The 25,455-nt window shown below is 44.6% G+C and overlaps 1 protein-coding gene across 1 annotated transcript; it reads left to right on the top strand.

Annotated features, from left to right (window-relative positions):
* The first annotated feature begins 20,475 nt into the window (after positions 1-20,475).
* On the top strand, positions 20,476-24,803 carry LITAFD (LITAF domain containing). The gene is made up of 4 exons (XM_066561271.1): positions 20,476-20,575; positions 22,959-23,024; positions 24,069-24,228; positions 24,695-24,803. The coding sequence occupies exons 1-4, from the start codon at positions 20,476-20,478 to the stop codon at positions 24,801-24,803; spliced, it is 435 nt and encodes a 144-aa protein (XP_066417368.1).
* Positions 24,804-25,455: the final 652 nt, after the last annotated feature.

The raw sequence follows: 25,455 nt of genomic DNA on the forward strand, positions 1-25,455 counted from the left end.
TCATATTTCTCTACTGCACAACTTGAATAGAGATTAGGAGAAAATGTAGCTGTGCTTTATTTCAAAGGGCTGTACAATAATGACAATTGTACAGTCCTTTGGGTGAAGTCCAGGACAGCCACAACTGATGGCATCTTACAAACTGATGGACAGAATGAGCTGATAAAGGTAAACCTGTTTAAATATGATTGGAACATTCTCAGAGAGTACTTCTCTAGATCAGATGAGTGGTAAGAAAATAGTCATTAGTGTATTGAGGTGGAAAATATATGGGAATATTTTCACTCATTCTCTTGCAGAGCTGCACACTTCTCCATTTAAACTGCTGCTGCATTCCACCTCTGAGGAAACCCTTCAAACACATAAAGGGGGTCCCAATACAACCAACCATTTAATCCTGTAAATCAACATATAGTTGAATGCACAGAAACTGCACAGAGTGGGTAGAGATGTATCACTCTGTATTTTATATTGACAGAAACATTTGTGTGTGGTACAGGCAAACACAAACAACCCTTGATGCAAGGAGTTCAATGCACTTTCTGCAAGTCTGTGTGCAAGGAAAGACCAAACACTGACAAAGAAACTGACAATTAAGAAAATGAATAGAAATTGTTCATCTGATTTTGAATCTTCCTCAGGAGCTCAAATATCAGAAAACGCTGCTCAAAAACGTATGCATGTGGAGAGAGTCAAGAACAGGTCAAATCCTCTGTACAAATTTGATGGAGTAAGGGAGTAAATGTATTAAGTCAACAAGTAAATAAGATTTAAAATCTCCAGGCAGCGCCATGTCCATTCGATGGATGAGTATTGAGGCTCCCTGCAGCCATTCTGGGGGAAGGATCTGGAACAAGGGTGCTGCAGCTCCTGCAGGGAGCCCCCCAGTGCTCACTCCATCCCTCTGTGTCCCTGAGACCTTGTTTGTGCAGCCTCCAGAACCTTCTGCAACACAGAGGGTGGTGAATTGTCCTCAGCTCTGGCTGGCCATGGCTCTGGAGGTGTTACACACACACATTTCCCACACTGACCCTGCTCCCAGCACCAAAGGAAATGCTGCCCAGCCCTTTTGTTTCAGAGAAAGCAAACAGGAAATACTCAGCTACCTTGCTCCCAGTCTTTTGCCATCCTCCTCGCCGCTTCCTGCCTCTGTCTGTTTTGGGAGAGAAGTGTTTGAGAAAATTCCTTCTTCCACAGTTCAGGTTTCTCTTGTGGAGGCAGATTGAGCCTTCAGTGTCTCCTGGGGTTCTCCCTCCTCCTGCCCTCAGGGTGGGGAAAGGGCAGGAGCAAAAGAAGGATAAAACCAGGAGGGCTCACAAGATCTGCTTTTAGTTTTAGCCTTTCCTTCCTTTCAACTGAGGGCTGTTCTCACAGCACGGAGAAATTGTTCACAAAAATTCTCTCTGTAGTGACTGGCTGGGATGCTTTGGCAGTGGGAACTGGCCATGTAGGGGCAGGCATCACAGTATTTTTTTTTTTAACTCTTTAAACTGACAGTTCCAGGTGTTGATTTCATTAGTTATTTAGCAGAGTCAACCACTGGCTCTGTATTCTTGAAAAAACAAAACAAAACAAAAACAACCAAAGAATTTAATGCAGCCTAACAATTTCTTGTTATTTTCAGAAAATTCTGAGGCATTAATGCAATACTAAAAAAAATTAATTCCTCTTTGTATGGCAAATACAAAAATAGAAGGATTTAATGTTTGCATCGCACTAGGGTATAAGGCAGGGGAAGATTGGAAACATTAGAGAGGTGTTTGCACAAAGATGGCAGCTTGAAGTGGCTGTCCTTTCTGCTTGTGATGAGCTGCAGTGCTGCAGAAATGTCCCATCTTTGTTGGTTTTTAGGGAATATTGAAAATTATTTTATGCCAACGCCGTATTTCCTCAAGATGCAACAAGTCATTTGAAAATACTAAAATTCCTAGAGACATTGTTTGAATTAAATTATATCTTTAAGAAGAAATCAGTATAACACTTCCTACTACTTCATCAGGTCAGTTTTCACCTCATCCTTCTCTCCAGATTTTGCAGAGCTCTGTGTGTGTTGAATTCCTTTCTGCTGATCTCTAATTATCTTTTGACCCCAGGGAAGATTTCACAGTCAGCCTGTAGAGAGTCACTCCTGTGCAGTGTTGTTTAGGAACAATAACCCCAATACATGCTCAGTTTTACATGGGTTAGTGACAGCTTTGGGATGTGTCTAACACCCTTTAACCTTTGGGAAAGCAGAGCACACATGAGACAGCAGCCCTTACCAGCTCTGATTTTTTCAGGATGATATTAAATCAATATTTGGTTCAATTAAACATTCAGATGATGCCATGACTACCTCCATCTCTGCTGAAGTAAGGAGGACTAAATAGGAATAAACAGGAAACAACATTCCAGATCATAAACACTAAAGAAGGAGGAGGGCTCCTGTTCTTTAGGGTTTCTCCAGGTATAGGTTGTATCCAGGTGACAACAGTATTGCAGCACTGCTCTTCGTTTCTTTTTGCAATTTTCTCCTGTAACCTTGTGCTTTTCCATTAATCCTCCACTTGCACTCTCAAATTCTGGACCAATGCACCAGGATTTGCTGTATAAAGGTTGATTTTATTAATCATATAAATTTTTGTACATGGTCCAATACTTAACCTAGACACATAAATGTTTCAGCAGACATGAGAGGAATAAAATCTTCTGGCTGACTTGGAAAGAAGTGCTCACTAAATTCACTCTGTGAGCAGTGTGGTGATTCCCCATTCTGAAGCTAAATCTGCTGCAACTCCATCAAGGTTATCACTCTACACCCTCTTGAAATACCACCTCAGTAATAGGTTTAGACAGTTTATTATTATTATTATTATTATTATTATTATTATTATTATTATTATTATTATTATTATTATTATTATTATTATTATTATTATTATTATTATTATTAAAATTTCTTAAATGCTGCATCATGGCAGAGATGCTTTATGCCAAATACAATGATGCATTTAGTGCAACCTGTATTTTCCAATTCAGTCCATGTTTTGTTTTGAGCTGATTCAGAGTGAAATTGCTTTCAATTTTTCAATTCAGCCAGGCAATTGAAGAAGCAGCCCTGCAGCCTCACCACTGTGCTGCCACCAGGTACCCAATTGTTCAGGGATGACTTGCTTCTCTTTTGAAAAGATTGGTCAGCCCCAGATCTCCCTTTTGTCTGAGACATTCACAATCTATGCATGTGAAAAAGAAAATAAACAAACAGAACCAAAACCCAAACAAACAAACATTAAAAACCATAAAAACCAAAATAAAACAAAGCAAACAAAAAAAAACAAAGTAAAACCAAACTAAACCAGATATTATTCATATTTTCAAGTTCCTCATGATGTATTCAGGTGCTTTCATAACAAAGGAAAATGTGCTGATAAAACAGACTTGAAAATAAAGAGATGTAATCTTGTTGAAGTTCAAATACCCCAGCAACGCCTGATTTTTCAAACTAGGAGTCAGCAGGAGCACTCCCTGCTCATGGGTTGCAGCGTTCACTCTGAATTTCCCTTAGTTTGGTGAAGGTGAGCATCTGCATGCCAGCTTTTTGAGCATCAGGAGAGCTGAGGAGCAGGATCTGAGCCTGCTGAACACACAGCCCTCCCTCCCCTCCCATCCCAGGCCACAGCCTGGTGCAGTTTTTCCATCTTCCCAAGCTACACACATTTCTCAGCTCTTTAAACACTCTGCTGTCTCTCGAGCATAAAACCTGGGGGCAGCCACTTGTTTGGCACAGAGGGGAAAAGTGTCAGAGGAAAAAGCACAGCAGCAATGGCCCTTGGACAAAGCAGCTCCACAGCTTTGATGTTTCCTCTCTCATTTTCCCTAATTGACTCCATGGCTGCTCTCTGCACAGAACCCAAAAAATGCTCTTGCATTGGAGCAATCTTGGTATTGGTTTTGGGCTTCTCATCTTGCCACGTGTGTCCAGTCCACACCAGTGTTTCACTGCAGCCTGTGGTCTGCAGGGATAATATGGACTAAAAAAATAAATTCTGTCTTAATTTGGGGTGTTGGAATAGGGACTATTTGAGACACTATGCACTATTTCTTATGGCAACACAGAAAAGTACACTATTGTCAGTTATTCCAAATCCACTGTCCCAGGGCCAAAAACTCAGCTCTTTTCCAGTCACAGGAACCAGGAAACTGCCAAGCCAGGATGTCTCCATTTGTGCCAATGCTGACACAATTGTCAGGGCTTTAGGAGTCAGCATCACCCTAACAGGCAAATATTTACCCTGCGACTGTTATTCCACCTTCCAAAAATGTAAAGCTCACTAGCAGGCAGTGGATTTTATTTTAAACAATGTGCCTGTCTTGTGGTTCCATTCTTGACTGAGAAATTGCTTGTATTGGTTTTCCCTCAAGGGCCTCACTTACAGTAAACACAATTAGGGCTAAAGATATTCTCTATTATAAATCATCATTAGAAACTGCCTGTTGCTTTTAGCTTTGCTTTGGGTGTAGTCTGCTCTAGACACAAGCCATCCCTCAGTGATTAGGATGCTGCAGCTCCACATCTTAAAACCCTTCTTAACTTTAAGGGCAGCTTTAGATACTGCAGACTGTAAGTCACAGGATAATGATTTTACTCAAAAAATGCTGCCAAAGGTTTTATAATCTGGTTATAAATTTAAGCTGGAAAGGTTCTGCTACTGCTGGCTGCAGCACCAAGCTGGCTAAGGAAGAGGAACAGGGCACAGAGTTCCCAGGAATGTGGAAACCCATTTGGCATTGTCCTTGTGCATCAGCTTTGGTTTTGTGTGAGTGGCTGATGAGTGACTCTGTCAGGAGTGTAAGAGGCTTAAATCAACATTTCCTGCCTTTGTCCTGGAAGTGACTTTATTCCCAGAGGATGCCACTGGACAGGGTACTGATAACCAACCCTTCCAGATCAGCTGGGAGGGACAGAATTTTTCACACTTTTTGTGTGTTTGAGTGTTTGCTGCTTTAGTTCCAGTAATTCCTCTGCACAAAGCACATCACAGGCAGGCACAGGCCAGGACACTCCTGCCAGCAGATCCTGCTACAGCCCCTCCCCAGGAGACACTGAGAGCCAAACCTGAGCTCCCTGACTCTGCTGCCCAGGGAATGTTTCAGAGCAGAGCAGGAAGCTGACAGCTCCGGCAGAATGTGACTGCTCAGCCCCTACAAAAGCATGGATGAGGCAACTCTGGGTCTTTCTCTGTCATTTGGGTTTTGTCAACAATGCTGATTAATGCTGTTACAACAATCCAGAGACTTACAAAGGCAGATGGGAAAGTGTCATAGCTGACAGACAAAAAAGGAAAAAAAAATAGTATTTCTGAGCTTCTTAATGCACTGCTCTGACTGCTCCAGGAAACTCTGAGCCCTTTTGCCATGAGCCACTGAGAGCAGCACTCAACCAACAGCACAGCAAGAGAAATACTCCATTTGCTCTGCAGAAAAATTTCTGTATTTCACAGCATTAATCAATTAATCAGTAATTTGACCATTTTCTGAGAAATAAAATGAAATGGATGCCAGGAGAAAAGGGGGGTCAAGGAAAAAGACTAGGTTCAGCCATGAAAGGTTTTATAATCTTTTAATTTCTTGCATAATGTCATTGCTCCTAATTGATAGAGGCACCATGAAACAGATGAGTTATAATATATTTCTCTGACCAGTAATTTTGCAAGAGCTAATGAGAGACAGAGCAGTGCAAAGCATATCCAGAGGTACGTAATCTAACACACTCTTGTTTAATTATTATTTTTTGAGAAGAAACACTTCCCCTCCAAGCAGGGCTGTTCAAGAGAAGCACACTGTGCTCAAATTAATCTGCTCTCTGACCTGTCACTTGCATGAGTTCCTCATGCTCTGAAAGTGAAATCATTTGGTTAGGAGCACCAGTGTGTCTCTTGATCTTTCAGTACATAATCACTGGGCATCTTGCCTGGCAAAATATCTGAGAAGCAAATGGAGCAGCTCATGTGCAGCACTGAAATCCTCCTGAAACCAGTGTCCAGTGAAATACAGCCGGCCCAGGTCAGAGTTTTGTGCTGAAGGAGTCCTCTGTATCTTCTCTTTCAGCCTAACATACTCAAAACCACTTTAAAATTAAAAGTGGCATTACAGAACTTCAGACACTTCAAAACTAAGCTGAACTCACAACTGAAGCACTCAGCTGGTGCTCAAGATACCCTGTGCTGGCACAAAGTCATCATCTCTCTCCCACAGTGCCTCCTGACAACACTCACACAAATTAGCTTTGGATGTGCTCTGCTGGAGTTATCCCCATCTTCCTGGGTCAGGATTTTAAGAACCTTCCACAAGAGCAGCCCAAGGAGTTTAGAGCACAATAACTCTTTCTTTGACATATTCTTTTGTCTTAGTCTCTTTTCCTTCTGTGCACATAGCTCACACACATAGCCAGGAGAATTCCCAGTTCCTGCACTTTTGGATTACCCAGCCTGGTCAGCTCTCCTGTGTAATAAATTAATAATAGTTAATAATTAAAGTAATAATTAAACCCCCCCAAGGACCTCACTTCTGGTCCTTGGGGGGGTTTAATGATTTTGCTGTCAGCAAATACAGGGATGTTGCATGGCTCACCCAGCAGCTGGAACAGCTGCCATCCAGCTGAGGGACACAGCAGCCCAGGCAGCTGGTACCCACAAGAGTAAACAGGGGCAGAGTTTGTCTCTTCAGGCCAGGAAAAATAAAGGTGGATCAGTGTGGTTTTCACTTGCCCACAGTGATCACAGCTTCCAACATCTGCAGGGCACCTGGCTGCTTTTTCACAGGGCTTGCAGAACGAGGACTGCATTAAAAAGGGTGGAATTTCAGCAGTTTTTTGGGACTGAAACCTGAAATAGCAGAAAATGGCTTTAAACTGAGCGGAAGTGACTTGTGAATTAGAAGGGACATACCCCAGCATAAAGATGTGGTTTCACAGCCTGACAGGAGAGCATTAGGCAAATTCTACAGTACAGTAAGTACCTTAACAACCATCCTGCTTACAGCTGATTTCAGGATAATTCCCTCCCTGATCTCCTGGACTACCTGTGCACACCTTTAACTCTCTACAAGTCCCTCTTGACATAGTTTCAAGACAGATAAACACAGACTGATAAACATTTGGACATTGCTGGACAAGTTTCAGAGAATTGTTCCGGCCACAAGACCAATTTCCTGCTGTGACTTTTGTTTCTATCAGGAAAAGCACTGCACACAAAGTAGAAGGGATCACTTCAATAAGATCTTGATACCTCAGCTGCTGCCCAAGGCTCAACAACAGGGTCATTCAGATAGGAGAGGGCACCTGGAGCAAGGCCAAAAATAACTTTAAAAGTACCTAAACTGTGAGGAAGGGATTATGGAGGACTGCAGGTTCTGGCCCCAACTTCAGCTACAGAAGAAAATCCCATTATCCTGTCCCCACACAGATCTTTGAGTGGCCTACTTTGAACTCAGTGATGGAAAGGATTCATTGCTTTTAAGCTGTAATCTCCATGTAAGAGATGAGATCCTAGGCTACAGACCTTGTGAGTGACCATTAATAGGCAACATTATTTCTTGTTTTATTTCTGATGGAATAGATGATAAAAGATCCAAGTAGATGGCTCTGGGTTTTTCATTACTTCTGTTTGGTTTTGTAATTCCCTAATTTTGTTAACTATTCTGTAAAACTGCTTGGAAGCAGATATTTTGGGATGTCAAATGCAAATACATTTTAACCTGAGGCTTGTAAAAGCAAGCAGCAGATGGGCCAGAGGTGCCCTGGTTCTGTCAGTGGCGCCGTCCCGAGCTCTGGAGCTCTGCAGGCTGCAGAGGGCAGCAGCCTCTCACCAACCCCAGCAGGGCAGGACAAACCAGGAGCTGCCGTGTGTGCCCCTGGGCTGGAATCCACTCCTGCACGCTGGCTGCTGGGCTGGCTGAACGATTCCAGCCAGAGCTTTCCATCTTAGCACAGCTTGCCCATGGAACACTCACGTGCATTCTAGTTTTTGATTTTATGACATTGCTTTCTACATATCACACTCACAATCTCAACAACTGGAGTTGTACATAGTTAAATTTACATGTAACTTGTGTAAATTACTCTTTGGCCAGCACCATCTTCATCAAGACACCAGGCACACAGAAAAGCTGCTTTTTCCTTTGTGCAAGTCAGAGCACAGGGAATGCTGCTTTCTCTAAGTGCAACCTCTTTTCTGGCAGATTTTTTGTTAAGTGCTCTAGAAGTTCAATGAAGGGAAAAAGGTAAGAAAAGACACGATTGTGAACTATAAAAGAGGAATATATGTTCTCTTATAAAATGTCATTCTTTACCTACCAGGCAGGTGAAGCAATCTTCCAAGAAAATCTCAGTGTATAAATTCCAAGAACACTTTGCATTTCCAGGGAGTTACTGGCTGGGATTTGTATGGCAGTAATTCAGCCATTAACCTGCCACAACTACCAGCAGCTGTGCTGAGCTCTTCCCATCCTTTCTCTCACAGGAACGATGCTCTACCCAGCTGCTCCTTTCAAATGAGGAAATTGAAGCAAGGTCCAGGTGCTCAAGATTTAAATTTAATTCTCTTGGAAAGAAAAAGAAAAAAGCCTAATTTTCAGATAATTTTGTTTGCTTCCAGAAGCTGACACAGAATATTGCAGGTTGGAAGTGAACTATGAGGATCATCAAATCCAGCTCTCTGCTCTTCACAGGACTGCCTAAAATTAAACCTAAGAATCACAGACCTAAAAAAAATCAAACCAAAAAAGTCCATCTCAACTCATGAACTATGGATGCTCAAAATAAACAAAAGGGTGCGTTTGCCATTGCAGAGCCCCGTGCAGGGACTCAGGTTAATTACTGCCCCAGTTAATTAGAGCCCTCCAGAGTCTTTGGGAGCCTCCCCCAGGCTGAACCCGCTGCAGCTCCCTTAGCTCAGGCTCCTCCTGGCTGCAGGAACTTGCAGCCCCTCTGCTGAGAGGGATCAGGCACTGGCACTCTGAGGTTTTGAGCCTTTTGCATCCTTAGACCTTGTGGTGGAAGACAGGAGTGCACTCACCCCTCTGTGTACAGCAGCATTCCCTGGGGGAAGCAGCTTTTAAAACATTTGGATCGCACTTGCAAAGGCTGTGCAAAGTCAGCACGGTCACATCTTGGCCTGTTTAAACTGTGCTCAATCTCCTTTCCACGTTGTCCACTTGTATAATTAAAATAAAACAGAGTTCTAGGGACAGCTGGAATCCTGAGATTCTTATTCCTGTGGTGCACCAAAGTGTGCAATTAGACAATAATTCAGGCCTCTGACCACACACTGTTTCTTACATCAGAAACATCCCAGACTTGCAAGCCAGCTGTGCTGATCAGCTCCTTCCAGCATCTCAGTCCTCACCACTGAAGTTAATTAGCTGGATGTGGATAATGAACTTCCCAAATGACCCTGAGGGTTAAGGGTCCACTGCTCCTCCTTCCCAGATCAGCATGATGATCTAGAAGGTGTTCTTGTCATGTGCACCACGTAGGTGGCAATCCTGTTGATTCCCATCGTTAGAGAAATCTGAAATCCCTTTAATTCAAGCAGAAAATGTGACACCTCTTGGACATGCCAGGCACAGCCCAGCTGTATAATCAGCACTGTCAGCACCACAGTCACGTCAGCAGAGCAGGCTTTGTTCTCCCTGCATGAAATTTCACAATTCCCTTTTTTTTTTTCCAGTCTGTGAGTCTAATCCTTCATGATTCTGGCTCTAGCAGTTGTTAAGGTGTGATAATAACCAGGAGATGCAATCCCAGGCTGTGGCAGGGTGTCTGCTGGGGTTTCACACTGTGCTCCATCACTCCAGGGCTCAGCAGTGACCTCGCAGCTCCCACTGCAGCTCTGCCTGCCCTGCCCACACCAAACTCTGCTCCATCCAGGCTGAAAGCACAAGAATTTCTCTCAGTGGCAGGGGTGTATTTGCAGAAAATTAGAATTTGTTATGAGTGCAAAGGCTTCTCACATAACAGAACAGTCTCCACTTGAAAACCATTAACAGCCATGGTGGTCAAAAACAGCAAAAAATTTTTTTAAATGAATAAATTTTGAAATGTTCTCACTGACTTCTCCCATGTATTGTTTCAAAACTTTTCAAATACCAAGATAGGATTGTGGATTTTTTTTCAAAATCCAAAATAAAAATAAGAAAACAATGATTTTCATAAAGGTATTCCTTGCAAACCAAGAGGGACATTCACTCATTTTCCTTTGATTCAATCATTAATTTTGAATTAAACTGTTAAGTGTTTTCTGCCTCACATAATCAATGAGCAAGACTACATGGATGTATAACCATCCTTCTGACACCAAGCTCAGAGCTTTTAAAACTGTTATTTTAAAAGGAACCAAAAAAAAAAAAGGAAACCCATGACAGTTGTGCTGTTAATAAAACTGGCCAATGGCTGAGGTCTCAGATCAGATGAGTTGCAGAGGGTACAGTGATTTTTCAGATTCCTGCATGATGTGCTGTAGGTGCTCTTTCTACATCTTATTTCAGTAAGCAAATTACCAGAAGAAGCCAGCACCCAATTTGTCATGCTGGAGATAATTTTTCATGTGGAAAGCATTGCACAGAAGTGGTTTCTGCTTTAAGCTCTGTGCCACGTGTCACCCAAATATTTACTTTGCACATTAAAGTGACTCATCTCTAGATCTTATCAGAGAGGAATAGTGTTTCATATTTGAGTCACTCTTACCCTTCTTGTGTAATCAGTGTTCCAAGAAAATGCTGCATTCAGATCCTGAGCAGGACAGGTGAGTTCCAGCCAGGGGCAGCTGGGTTCACCTGTACTGAACTGCATTTTACCTGGGAAAGGAATTCTTCCTCCCTGCACTGTATTTATGGCAGACAATAGCAGGGATATTCACAGACACTGAATTTCTTGAATTACAACACACAGCTCCAGATCCCACTGGCTGCACACCAATACCTGCTGGTGTAAGCAGGGGGGAATTGCACAAGGGCTCTGCTTTCTGTAACTGGAAAAGTGGTTCAGATTTTTCTCCAAGCTTTATTAGCTGAAGACCTGTACCCATTGTTAGTTTTCCAGTAACAGAGAAGCCTTATCAAAACATGAGTTATCTGTAATAAGATCTCTATTCAACTTTATTTTTGACATGCTTTAACACAAGATGCAGTCAGCTGGGCTAGACCTGAGCACAAAACAGCAAGAAAGAGGCAATCTCACTTCAAAGAATATATGAACTATTTAATGGGATCAAAGAGGGAATTAAATCTCAGTTTCACCCACCTACAAGTCAGAAGCACAGCATGAGCCACTTGTCTGAGGCCCCCCTAAAGTCAATGGAGAGCCACAAAAATCTCCTTTGTGAGGAGATTTTTGCACAGGTTTTGCACAGATTTCTGCACAGGTGGGTGAACAGACCCTGTCCTCACTGCTCTGATGGGTGCCCTGTCCTGCCCTGGGCCAGGTTCCAAACCTTCCAGAGCCTCCCCAGGGGCAGCTTCCCCTCCCTGGGTCGGGTAGGGGTTGATATCCAGCCGTGCTCTGCAGCAATCCCCAGGTGAGAATTGACAATTGTCAGTCTTTATCTCACACTAAGATCCTTCTATCTTAACTCCACAGTTACAATATCCACAGTCAGAAACGGGGCTACCAACTTCATGCAAGAAAACAAACAAACAAACATAAAAAATCTTGAATCCAGTTTTCCAATCCTATGAGAAACTGTAAGCAAAAAAGGGAAAGAAGCCACCAATAATGGTGAACAGCTCCTAGATGCAGTGGTTTTGGTTTTTTTTTTACAAGGATAGGAAAAGCAGTCATCACTTGATGGACTAATTTATAATGATCATTGCACCCTGGTTTGTCCCTGATAGCACACATGATATTCAGGGGGCTGATAGCATCTCTCCCCTCCCAAGCCTCACAGTGTTTCTCCCAGAGCAAGCACTGTAATCAGGGTTGGGAAACAAAGCCAGTGATACACATGTAAACCAAAGTTTAAAATCCCCACTTCCCCCACAGGCTGGGGCATCACTGGCAGGGCAGCACAGAGGGACAAAAGCAGCTTGGCAGGAGGCAGGAGGATCTCTGCACCCTCCAGCTCAGCTGCACCAAAGGCTGGAGGTGACAGAGCAGCCAGGGCCAGCAGGGGCAGGGCACAGAGCTGGCACTGCCCCTGCACCAAAGGCTGGGGGTGACAGAGCAGCCAGGGCCAGCAGGGGCAGGGCACAGAGCTGGCACTGCCCCTGCACCAAAGGCTGGGGGTGACAGAGCAGCCAGGGCCAGCAGGAACAGGGCACAGAGCTGGCACTGCCCCTGCACAGAGCCCTGGGAGCTGCAGTCAGGGCAGGGCCTTGCCCAGGTGCCAGTTGGGCAGCAGACTGAGGGAATTAAAGCTGCTGGAAATATTTAAGCACTTAAACCATCCTACATCACAGCCAGAATTTCTTGTGCATGAGTACTTCTGGATGCACTCATGGTTTCATCATTTCTTCTCCTCTGCTGTTCAAGGACAAGGAAAGACACCCAACCCCTAAGAAATGGCCCCTTTCCCCCACACTGATTTCCTGATAAATAAATATATAAAAGGACTCTTCTTAAATCCATTTTTTTCTACAGATATTACTATTTTGACACTTCTCCCTTTTTTTTTCCTTCCTGTTTTCCCTAGACCTTAAAGCACCTCTTTAAGAAATTGTAGTATGAACATGCAGTGACTTTCCTAAGAAAATATTGTCAAAATAAAGCCTCTCCACAAAGTGTTTGAGTTTCAATAAAGCAGCATCTTAACACTTCTACTGAAATTGATTTATTACAATCAGTCTATTATTTTTCTTTCTATGAAGACAACACAGAGGAGTGAATAACTTGCCCAGTATCACATAAGAAACCTATGAAAGAGCAAAGATCTGAAAGGCAGAAATGGGATCAGCCACAGCTACTGTCAGCCATGCTTTCATATTTTTGGTTTAGCCTGGAGATGTGACTCTTGGGAGGTGAGTCTGCAGCTGCTCTGATGATGTGTGCTGTGCACTGAGTGCTGAGCCTCCTCTTTGGCAGGGAAGCAAATCTGAGTAAGTGCTCAGTACCTGTCCTTCATGTCTGGGGAGAGGCAGGTGATGTGCTGTCACCATCAACAGCATCCAAACCCACCAAAACATCCACAACAACAACAAAAAATCTGTTTCCAGAGTGTCCAAGTTGTGGTGACAAAAGGGACATGAAAACTTGGAGTCCACAGCAGTTCCCTCTCTTCCTCCTGTTCCCATGGCAGTTTCCCAGCTGTACTGGGAAATATAAAATCCTATTTTGCTAATTATTGTGCAATCCTGACTTTCCAAGCTCAGGGGCTGCCTGCACTGCTGCAGCCCTTTCTTAAACAGGATTTTACCCAGGAGCTGAGCCAGCAGCATGTTCTGTGCTGGAGATGTGAGTCTGCCAGACAAACCCAGGGCATCCTGCTCCATCCTTGCAGGGAGCTCTGGGGATGGGCTCCTGCTGTGGAGGAAGATCTTGTGCAAAACAGTTCTGCAGGAGGTTCAGATGAATAAAAACAATTCTTACTGAGAGGGTCACAGGCCACTTTATACTTGGAGGTGCCAGATGTGAGGCATCTGAGGGAGATGGTTTCGTCTCTGTTTCTTGCCTTTCAAATATATTTTAACTGGTAATAAATTCAATTAGTTTTCCTCAAGTCAAGTCTGCTTTGCCTGGGATGGGGATTGGTATGTGACTTCATCTCACCTGAAGAGCATTTCTATCTTATTTTCACTGTTGAAGAGGAGAACAAGAGCATCTGGGTGGGCATCTGGCAACCTACCACAAAGCATCTATTTAACAAAAACCCAGTTCAGCCACAGACCTGGTTACCAAGAAGATCCCAGCTAAAATATCAATATTTACCAGCCTGCCCAGAGATCCTTGCTGATCTAAGCACACTTAATTGGTCAGAAATTTAAAGTGATCACTGATCTCAGTAATAAAATACCAGAGCCCCAGATCCACCTGTACCTGTGGTTTTTCATCCTTCTTTTCTCATAGAGATGTACACACTTGGGTGGGACACACACTTTTCTCTCCCATTCCCTCAAGTTATTTCTGTGCTGCTTTTCAGCATCTCCTTCAGCTTAGCACAAAGGGAAATTTCTGGGATATTGGGAATAAAACAAACCAACAAAAACAACCTCTGGTGGAAGCCAGTCCCACAGCATTCCTTGTGTGACAGAGCAGGTGTGAGCAGAGGCTGGGGCAGTGACAAACTGGGCTAATTACAGCCTGTGCAGGGCTGGCTGCCACAGCACAGTGGGGCCATGTCCCTGCCCTGCTGTGGCTCTGTCCCCACGCACAGCCAGGCACAGACATGGCTGGAGTGAGCCCCTTCTGAAGCTTTCCTCTCCCTGGGTTTGCCAGAGCTGCAGAAAGGTAAGAGCTGTCAGATGGGCTGGGATCATCCTGTGCTTGCTCCTGGGGAGGCAGAGGAGGGGAGGGACAGGGCTGGGGCAGACCCTGAGCTGGGCACTGCGGCACCTCTGGCTCTCCCTTGACACTGTTCACTTCTCCTGATTAAATTGGCAAGCTCTGAAAATCTACAATCTCTTGTTCCTAATATCTGGAGGCAAAGATTTTTCTCAGGATATTGTCTCCTTCTCCTAGAACAGATCAGAGATGGAAGGGAGGAAAAGGAGCTTTTCTGAGAAGGTGGAAATGAGCAGTAATAAGGATAGAAATTCAAACTAATGCACCATAGGAAAGATCTTAGCTCACACCTAAAAGCAGGGCACACACCTGCTTGCTTTAAGTGGATTTATTCATAATAACTTTGTAAGAGTTGCTAAACCAGCTCCAGATGCTGTAGGACACATGACTTGGGCTGCTCTATCAGCTTTCATTTGAAGGACAAGTTATGGACATTATTTTTAAAAGGGTGTAAATGAAATGCTGGCTGCCCATGAGTCAATGCTGCTGGTAAGGGAATGTTCATCTATAAAGGAATTAAATTAAAAGTTGGCAAACATCAAGTTTTAAAGTAATGATGAAGTGCTGGAAACAACTGTGTGAGGCTGCCCTCAACTTTGAAAGCTAAAAGGGAACGTGAAAGACAAAATTGTGTTCTTAGAGGACAAAGGCTGAATCTAAACTCAGCATTTCCCATCTTCTGTTGGGTCCAGCTTTAAGGCATAACCAAATGTGACCATGTCACAGCAGAATTGATGTAGTATCTCCCCAAAACAGCACTTCTGTCCCCAACAGAGCTAAGGAAAACCAGGATTAATTAACTGTTAAACGTCACTGTGGCAGAACAGGAACTGAGCCCATTTTTTTTCTCCAGTCCAGGTTAATGCACAAACCACTGGACAATACTTCCCTTTGGTGGTTATTACTCTATTTTTGGAATGGTAATTAGGGAGGGACCAGTTCTAATGCAATCCCAGAGCTCAGCTGTGCTCACCCTTCACAGCAAGTGCCCTTTAAATGTGAATGAAGTTGGTCATCTCAAAGGAACAAGGGATTATACTTCAAACAGTAAACTAAGGAACAAGGTTTAATAGATAAACCTGGCTGGCATCAAAGGTTAGCACAGGAAGCAGTGATGGATCTTATTCAGTATTTTAATTAATAACCTTGGCAGAAATACAGGAGTGGCTAATAAAATGTATGACTTGAGAAACAAATTATGGAAGCAGAAAATCTATAACACAGAATAAGAAAAGTCAGAGACCTGCTGGGGCAGTATTTGTGTGCATTATAATGCAACAAAGCAGCCCACTTAAAAAACTACCCCAAATTTCAGCTGCAAGCTGGGAGTTCATTAGTACAGAATGACATTGGAGGAGAAGGACCTGCTGCTGGTTAATGACAACTTAAATACAAACGACCAGCGTGAGGTGGCTGGGAAAAGGAAATAAGTGCTGCTGGGTTATTCTGCAGACAACTTTTCCATTAAATACAAGATGACATTCATGCCATTCCATGGGCTGAGGACAGAGGTCACCAATCATTCATGGACAAGAAGGATGAATTCACTGTACAGAAATGAAAAGGACTCAAACCTTGCTCATTCCTGTGAGGGACAGGAATGTTCTCTGGGCAGGCTCGAGGGGAGAAGGTTTTCTGTAAAAGCATGATGCTGGCACAAAAGCACACAGCAAGAAACTACTATTAATAATTCCAGACTAGAAGGCTTGTGAAAGTTTACAGTGGTTTGAATTGCTTTAAGGAGAGAGCAACAGGAGCAGTAAATGTGCTGAATTATAGACCAGGGCTCCCTTCATGAGGGACTAACCTAACACAAACATCTGATGTGGGACAGGACTGGAAAACCCAGGCAGTGCCTGCCTTTGCAGAGCCCTGGGAGTGCACATAGCAGGGAGAGAGCCAAGGCAGTCAGCAGACAAGGACAGGGAAGCAGGTGAAGGGTTTGCACCAGGAAATATGGTGCATATTCAGTCAGTCCCCCTCAGCTACATCCTCTCCATTTGAAGAGGCTGGTAACCTGATTCAGGCTTAAAAGCCAGAATAAATGTAATATTAAAAAATTAATTTCATGAGTAAAGAATGGGGAATTGGCAGAGTGTTCATCTCCTTGAAAAGCTTGTCTACTCCAGATACAATGAATGCTTTCTAAAGTCCAAATTCTCATTTGCTGCCAGCAGTCCTCTCTTTTAGCTTCTATTTAAGAAGGAAAATAGGCAAATACCTGAGTCCTGCTCCCCAATTATGTTTGTCTGTATTAGAGCTGGAACTATTCTTTTTTGAACATCTGAAAACCCTCAGCACATTGTGAATGTTACCTGAAATGACCAACTCTGGACTAAAGGGAAAAGATCTCTCCACTGAGGAATTCAGTGTTTCATTGCTAGCCAAAAACTGGAATTATCTGCTTCAATCAGGTGAAACAGGCTCTTGATATTGTTCAAGCCCTGAATGCAATTGCATGCCAGCAATGGCATTTTATGGCCACTCCTCAAAATAGCAGAAATTTAAATTGCCTCATAAACACAGCTGGAAGGGCTAAATGCCCAGGAAAACATTAAACTAGTGATGGCAGGAGAACCAGAACACACTCAGCAAACTGAAAGCCTTTGGGCCAGTGTCCTGGAAGCCAACAGGCCTCTGGAGAAAACTGCTATTCCTCCACACATCCAAGAAATGTGGAGATCATTTACTATAATCTTTTAATGCTAATCTTCCAAAATACCAAACTTTTGAATGTAGGACCCTATATCCTTCAAACACCCGAATCTTAGAGTTTCCTCCCAAATTCCATGCTCTCTTTTTTCTGTCTCTGAACACTGAACCCTCACTGAACACCAAATCCCACACTGACAGCAGATGAAGCTGGAATGGAGATCAAACCCTTCTGATAAAGCCACTGCTGGCTGAGATGCCATCCTTGCCAGCCAGGTATGACCCTGGAAGAAGGATGAGTACTGCAGGGAACTTTGGTTTTCAAATGAAACCCCCCTTTCCAAGCAGAGATGAGTTTGAGTGAACCCCGGGCGGGGTCATTGAGCCAGCAGGGGCATTCAGGGGGGACTGCAGAGCTGCGGTGGAGGCAGAGTGGGGCTGAGACCTGGAATTTCACAGCTCATCAGCCTCGCCTGCCTGCACCAGGCTGCTCCCCACACCCCACACGAGATCCTGGAGCAAATCAGAGGAAGGTGATGGAAACTGCCCGCCCATCCTTCCCTGGGGTCTCTCCTTCCTGAACAGAGAGGAGAGATCGGTTCTTGCTTGCTCCGAGCTGGCTCTTTGTGCACATCCCTCAGGCTGTGAGTTACTTCTTGTTTTAAATACTGATTTCCACAGGACTTAAAGTCAGCTTCATTTCCCCGTGCAAACCGGTTTATATCCATGTGTAGAGACAAGACTAAAACTTGTGAGAACACAGGGAACTGTTTGAGTGCCCCTGGACTGTGCAGTTCTGCCTGCAAATCGAGCAGTTTGCAGGAGTTTGAGTCAATCTGTTGGACAAACCCAGGCCCACCCCAGGAGAGCCCCAGGGGCTCTGCCCTTGCTCTGTTTGCTCAGGGTGACTGCAGAGAGGGAGCTCACATCACCCTGAGCCGTCCACTGTGACCCTCCTGGCTGTCACTGCAGGCCAGTTTAGAGGGCATTTTCCTGCTCTTCAGGAACTGCTACCTGGTATTTCCCCTTATGAGCTTTTTTCTGGGGCTACTCACACTGCTCTCTCCCGTATCTTCCTCTCCAACATCTGAAAAAGAGGGAAATCCCTTTCTCTAATTTATGGCAACAACAGCTGCAGGTCTGGGAGTCACAGCCCTGAAGGGGCTCTCGGGCACTTTGTGCACGACTGGGGCCAAGAGCTGTGAGTGAGCGCTTCTATGGCAAATCAAAGGGTCTGCAGAGCTGCATAAACAACCCTAAAAATGCCTTTCCTGACCTCTGGACGCTCAGCATTCAGGCCCAGAGGGTACCCGAGCCCCTGGTGCTGTCTGAGCCCTCCCAGCTGCAGGAGGAACAAGGCAGCGAAAGGAGCGAATCCAGGCTTTATCAGCCTCAGCCCCTGTCCCTGTGCTCGGCAGCTCCAACAGATCCAACACAAACCCGGCACCCCCAGGATTCCCCGCTCTGCTGCCGACTCCTTTTGCGCCTCGTGTCCTGCACAATCCCCCGGTGATGTTGTCCCATCCCTGCCGGGTGGAGCCGCGATTGCTCCGAGTTGTGCTTGCCAGGCTCTCACCGTGTGAGCCGTCATTACTGCCTCCTACCCCTGCCTCCTGCAGGCTCCTGCCTGGGCTCACAGGCACTGGATGCAATTCAAAAACTCTTCCCTCTTTTTCCTGTTTCGCAGCGAGAGGAATTCTGCAGAAGTGTCACCCAAATGGACACCACCCAGTATTTAGTGCACCAAGATAGGAATAAGACAAAAACTTGGAGACTCCCTGTAATTTTCCCCACTAATCCCTGTCCCAGGGGAGCAGCTCTTGGCCAACACCGGATAATGTAACATTCATTATCTATCGCTGCTGACAAACTCCTTCTCTTCTCCCTTGCTTCTCACAGCTTCATCCTACCCAAATTCTCTTGACTCACCTTTTTTCTTCTCGGTGGGATCCTCATGAAACTTCATCAATGGCCTGTTAACACCTCTGCCATTCCCAACGCCCTGGTTTAACTCCTTTGTAACAATTATAATGAGATGCACCTTTGTCCAGCCATCCTCTCCAGTCCATGTATTTACAATTTCCTTTGGTATCTTTGGCCTTATCATGGCCAATGCTTTATTTCTGATTATTTCTCCACACCATCCTACCTATTCCCTCGGTGATTCATGCTGCTACCACTTTTCATATCACCTGCAATTCATTCAGATTTGTGAAAATTAGGGCACATCTTCCCTGGTGATATTTTCAAATCCCTTTTTGTTTTTTTTTTATTCTCCCTGAGGGGCTGATGCTTTAACTCAGCACTACTGACCCTCCCTGTTTTGTCCTGCCCCTCCAACACCCCTTGCAAACAGACCTGTTGGGACCATCCTGCCTTGCCCAGCCATTCCTCTGCTGCTTTTCTTTGATCTCACACATTCGGGCAGTTTGTGAATCTGTGCTCCTTTTTCTCCCCGAAACTTCCCTTTTCCCCCAGAACACTCACTGACTTGTGCAAAAAGGCTGTCCCTTTTTTCTGCAAAGGACTCTTCCAGTAAATATTGATTAGTAGGAAATCAACCAGTTAATACTGCTTGAAGGGGCAGCTAGGAATAATTACCGCCTTTCCGCTGGCAGGGATACAAACACACATCTCTGTCCCTGTCCTCTTCCTCCCACCCGCATTTATTGCGAGGATCAGCTCCTGCTAACACCTGCAAAACACACATTTTGTGGTTTCATCCTGCTCAGAGCCTCAGGCAGCGCAGTCACCCATAATAAGGATGTTTCCCAACAAAAGCCTGTCACCTACCGATGAGACAATAGTTTCACAGGACAAAACTGGTCACGATAACAACGCTGATAAGTTTGCACAACAACCCGAAGAAAGACGGATCCAAATTGCCGCTGATTGCACTGACTTAATCACACGTGAAGGTTTTTCACAGGGGCTCCAAGTGTGCTCTTCCCTTTTTTTGATTACCTGAAAAAAAAAGCTTCTTTTCTGCACAAGTAACTCTTTCAGTCCCGAGTTTGCACACTTTGAATAGTGTTTTCTGGGGAAACATCTTTAGCTTCCCAGCACAAAGAAATGCTGGTATTTCTTTTATTAAGATGGTATTTTCTGCCTTCCACCTTCCTCATCACGAAGTGTTACAGGAGCTGACTGCTCTCCGTCCTGCAAAAACCAGTGTGAGAACTGCTAATTCCCCTCTGAGCACCCTCCGAGTGTGAGAAGCAGGAGCTACAGGAGCGCTGGCAAACCCAGGACAGGGAGAATCAGGCAGGGAAGGTTTTCTTTTGCCCTTCTCTCAGCAGGTGAGCCTCAGGGAAGGTTTTCTTTTGCCCTTCTCTGGCAGGTGGGCCGCGGGGATGGCGGCGGAGAAGCAGCGGCCGCAGGTGCCCGTGGTGATGTACGAGCCGCACCCCGAGCGGTACCCGGAGCCCTCGGCGCCGCCGCTGGGCCAGGACGGTGAGCGGGGCTGGGAGGGCATCCCGGGGGCTCCCTGGGGTTGGTTTCCAGAGTTGGCATTACATTGCAAGGGTTCTATTGTCATTACATTGCAAGGGTTCCATATTGCTGGAGTTTCGTACCTCGGTGATGTTTCTCATAGGCAGCTCCTCTGGGCATTGACTCTTCCTCATCCTCACAGCACCCAAGTGGCTCCAGTTCCCACCAATCCACTCTTTTACAACACTCTTCTTATTGGCTACAGCTGTGGCCTGTTAACATCAGGCCTGCTCCTAATCTTTAGTAATTGGTTCAGCTGCAACTCTTTAGGGGATAAGATTATTACATTCTATACCACCTTCATTTACCCCTACTGTATCCCCCTACATTCCAGCTCATCACCGAGCACATCTGGGGCCCAGCCTTGCCAGGATGTGATGGGTTTAGGATGTGTCCAATGTATAAACCCCCGGGTGGGGATAGGGTCTCCTAATAGGAACATCATTAAAATGTTCCTGTGCCTTTAAAGTTCAAAATTCTCAGCACCAACAGTTCCAACTAATGGCAATAAATATTTTTGTTGGTTCAGTTAATATTTTTTTTAAAACCATGTGCTTTATTGCAGCTGTATCGCTACAATAATTTCATATTCCTAACGTGCAAGTGTTCAGCCAGCACACTCTGTACGTGGATGGGCTGTGTCCTGCTTCAATTGTCATCTAGTTTTAGAGTTCTGGCCTTTTCCCTACTGTCCCTGCTGGCCAAGCTGCCCTCCCCAGGCTCCTACAGGCATGAAGAGCCCCTGCCCAGGGGGATGCAGGGGGATGCCCAGGGATATTTCAGCTCCAGGGCTGCAGGAGGTGCCAGGAGCTGCTGCTCTCCTGGGTGGGCTTTTCCTTCTGAACCCCAGGCACTGCTCTCACACCCACACAAGCACCTCACAACACTCCCCATCCTCAGTGATTGTACCTTTGTTACCTTCCTGCTGCTGAGGAAATTGTCATTTACTGTACAGAGCTGGAGAAAAAATCCAAATGGGAGATGAGGCAGTAACCAATAATGCTGGATGTGTCAGCCGTGGGCCTCTAAACCTGACTAATTTTCAGACATTTTGTTTAGATCAGCTCTCTCTGTAAATATTTTTGTCCTCAAAGATCTCTCTGGCCTTTTTCTAAGCTCAGCAGAGCTTGCAAGAGGCTCTGGAGAAGGAGTCTCACTTGGAGCCACTCAGGCAAGGCACAGGCAGTGCCCACACCCAGCCCTGACTGCAGATCCTCCACTAACACAGCAAGTGGGAGCTCACCTGTACTAAGCACATTCTTTTTTTAAATCAGAAGGAAATTATTTCAGTTTTATTTTTTTTACAATTTTTTCCCTACAAATAACACCCCCTAAAAACTAAACAAAAAAAAACAAACAGAAAACTCCTCAAAACCAAAAGCTAAACACCAGCCAACCACCACAAACCCCAAATGCCATTGCAAATCTCTACCACTTCTGGCAAGCCATTCAAGAAAATATTGCTAACGTTTTTTTCGCCTTTGCCACTATATTTTATCCCACTCTGGAAAATCCTGGTTTTATATTCCATTGTATCCCTGTGGGCTCATTCATTCCCTGGTTGCACCCACATCCTTTGTGAAAGGTTTGAGCACAGGCTGGATTTAGGGCTGCTCTGCCTTGGGGTCAGAGTTTCTCCAATGCTGTCCAGGCTTGACCAACCAAGATTTCTCTCAGATTTTGTCCTCCTGTCCCAGAGCAGCCCTGTTTGGTACCACATCCACGCCAGCTGGCTGTAAAGCTTTTTACTTAGATTTATTTTGAATGTATTCATGAATGTATTTTTTTAATACAGTCATTTATTTCACCTCAGGTAGGCTGATTGCATTCTTAATTTGAAAGATTAGCAAAAGAACTGAAAAAGCTTGAGGTGTCTTAGTCACCAGCTTCCCTTCTCCCAAAGCAAAAGGAAAAAGATATTTTAACATTTTTTTTCTTTCTAGAACAGAGTGTGAGGAAATATCTTTGTTGAAAGCTGATAAAGTTTGAACTAGTAAAAAGGCTCTAAACACTAAATAAGGGTAATTACCACTGAAGGTAGAAGTGGTAATTCTACCACTAGAAGGTAGGCTGTGGGTCCTTTATGAGTGGAATCCTTAAATTAAGATTGAGTATCATGACAGTGTTATGCTGCAATGATGGAGTTGCTGCCTTTCATAAGAAATTATTTGGTTTCTCAGCTTTTATAAAAGTGAGGCCAGCAGCCACTGCAGCTCTTCTGTGGCTGCTTCCCCCTGTGCTGGACTTGGCACTCCCTGCAGGCCCCTCTTGTCTCACCCCATGGGTTTTTGGGAGCCAGAAGCTGCTGTTCCTTACACATGTTGCCCTGTTTTTCTTTGCACAGGGAGCTATGAGTATCCTTCTCCCCCACCTTACTCCTACCGAGAAACCACCATCGTGGAGGAGCCCGGTAAGGCCAGGGCTGTGCTCTGACAGGGCAGGACAGCAGGAGGGAAATGGGCTTGGTTTGAACATCCACACACAGGGCGGGACTTTGCTGACACAACCACAACCTCATAAGCTGGAAAATTTCCACAGCAATGTCAAAAGATAAGCTAAGGATAATAATACAAGGAATTCAGACTTGATTGTCCAGCATTAGCCAATCTACACAAGTACCCAAAAACCCCAAAAACAAACCAAACCAAAAAGGCCAGAAGCCAGGGCTTTCAGAACAAATAATTTTAAGGCCAATGTTCCTGTTCTAGTCACCTTTATGAAGTGGAGAAGCTCAAAGGATTTGCTGAGGAGAGGCTTTCAAGAACAGTCAGTAACACCTCATACAGGAGGAAAGGAGACACATTTTTAAATATCTCTAAAACCAGAAGGCACTTGACTCAGACATGCTCTATCCTATCTATCTAACAGATACCTTCCCACTCCTCACATTTTGCCTCAGGCTACAGTGTGAAGTTGTACCCTAAACATGACTTAGGATCCTTAAAATGGTATTTTTTTACTGAAAACATTTCTGAAAAAAACATCCTTCGTGTATCTGCAAGGGATGTGCCCCTCAGGGAATATGACAGTCAAGTCTAGACTGCAAAAACATGAGCTAGAGACTAAGTGAGAACAGCACCAGCAGCTGTAGCTACAAACACCTACAGCTGTTTTGTAGGTGTAAGAGTAACTGCTTTGATGACTTTCTCATAACTACTGAAAAGCTGATCCAGAAAGTTCCCCAACCTCCTTCAAATCTCTTCTTCAGGGAGAACAAGGATTTTCATTTCATTTTAAATATCAGAAGACAAACCCTCAGAGTCAGAGTACATCCACAGAGGGTGGTGGGGACACACAAAAACAGCACAGTGGTTCTTAGAAATACACCTGAAATCAACAATAATAACATGCATGCCACGTTAAGAACCCACATTCTCTGAATTTAGGCTTTTTAACTTGCAAAATATTTCCTGTGCTTCTAATTTGGCTGCTTCTCCTCTCCTCCTGAACTCAGTTTATTTGGTGCCCCAGCCTCCCATCATCGTGGCAGGGATCTTCTCCAGCAAACCAACATCCACAATCTGTCCTTCCTGCCGCCAGCACATCACCACCCAGGTCACCTACAGACTGGGCAAGCTGTCCTACCTCCTGTGCACCAGCCTGTGCATGGTTGGGTAAGTTTTCATGGTCACTGTGTAGATTCAGCACAGCAGAAGGTTAAAAATGAGTAATTAAAAATCAAAGTTCTAGTTAGTGCCTATACAGACAGTTTGCCCTTCTCCACTTGATGAGAAGCCATCCTGTCCTTTCTAGATACAGTGATCATGGCTACAGGGGATGCAAACTTGCTAAATTTATCCCAGTATGTTTCACTTTTCATAAAACAAGCAGAAATTAGTACAACACTGTCTCCTTCCCAACTGTAATTTAGAATCAGGCTCAGGAACAGACTCATGAATATGTCAGAAGCGAAGATAAATTTTTTGGAAGATATTTTAAACCTTAATAGACTTGGGAAAGAAGGGGATTCACACAGTGAAAAGGCAGACAGAACAAGGCAGGGGGAAATCACAGCTGTGGCCAGCAGGAAAGGGAAGGCAGAAATCATTCTGTGCATGTCCATCTCCCCTTTGGCTCCAGGTGCTGCTTTGGATGCTGCTTCGTCCCTCTCTTCATCAAGATCTTCAAGGATGCAGATCATTACTGCCCATACTGCCAATTTCACATTTATAGGTACAAAAGACTATAGAAACAAACTTTATGCAACCAGATGCTGTAAAGCCTCTATTTCCTAATGGCATAAGATTCTGCACATAAAACTACTGCTAGGAAACTCCCAGGACTATGCTTATGTTCTGCAGCTCCCTTGCTGGTGAACCCACCTGGTAAACTCCAGTTTAGCACCATATGGTTGGACTGGCTATAAAACAAAAGAACACTTCAAGACTAATTTGCACTATCATTTAATTTATGCTCTGTTTGATTCGCTGCCCTGTGCTGTGAAGTTTCCAGCTGGTGAGTTCTTCAGATCCTCTCAAATCTCCCACCCAGCTGGGACACAGACTCCTCTGGACCTCTCAGCCCACCACTACCTAAGGTTTGGACATGGATGTTTCAGAGAAGCTTTTACCTTCTCTGCACTGGAACTGACTGGCTGGGATTTCATTTCTCTCTGCTCTTCTCCCTGCAGGATCTACCCCTGCAGGGCTGTGGATGGTACAGTGTAGCTGATTATTTATTAACAAAACACTAAGTTATGAGATTGTCTTTACTCTGTTATGTATGAGGTAAGAAAATAAACCTGTTATTGTTCACAAGACTGGCAAATCTGCTGTGTGCATTGCTGCCATGCCCTGTTGCACCCAGAGCAGAGATGCAGGTCACTGGGACACCCCCTTCAC

This window comes from Molothrus aeneus, chromosome 16 (genome assembly GCF_037042795.1).
Source record: "Molothrus aeneus isolate 106 chromosome 16, BPBGC_Maene_1.0, whole genome shotgun sequence".
In the NCBI taxonomy this organism is placed as follows: Eukaryota; Metazoa; Chordata; class Aves; order Passeriformes; family Icteridae; genus Molothrus; species Molothrus aeneus.

Coding starts and splice junctions, on each gene's coding strand:
- LITAFD (XM_066561271.1), top strand. CDS start 20,476: ATGGCGGCGGAGAAGCAGCGGCCGCAGGTGCCCGTGGTGATGTACGAG. Junction 20,576..22,958: donor GCCGCCGCTGGGCCAGGACG/GTGAGCGGGGCT, acceptor TTCTTTGCACAG/GGAGCTATGAGTATCCTTCT. Junction 24,229..24,694: donor ACCAGCCTGTGCATGGTTGG/GTAAGTTTTCAT, acceptor CTTTGGCTCCAG/GTGCTGCTTTGGATGCTGCT.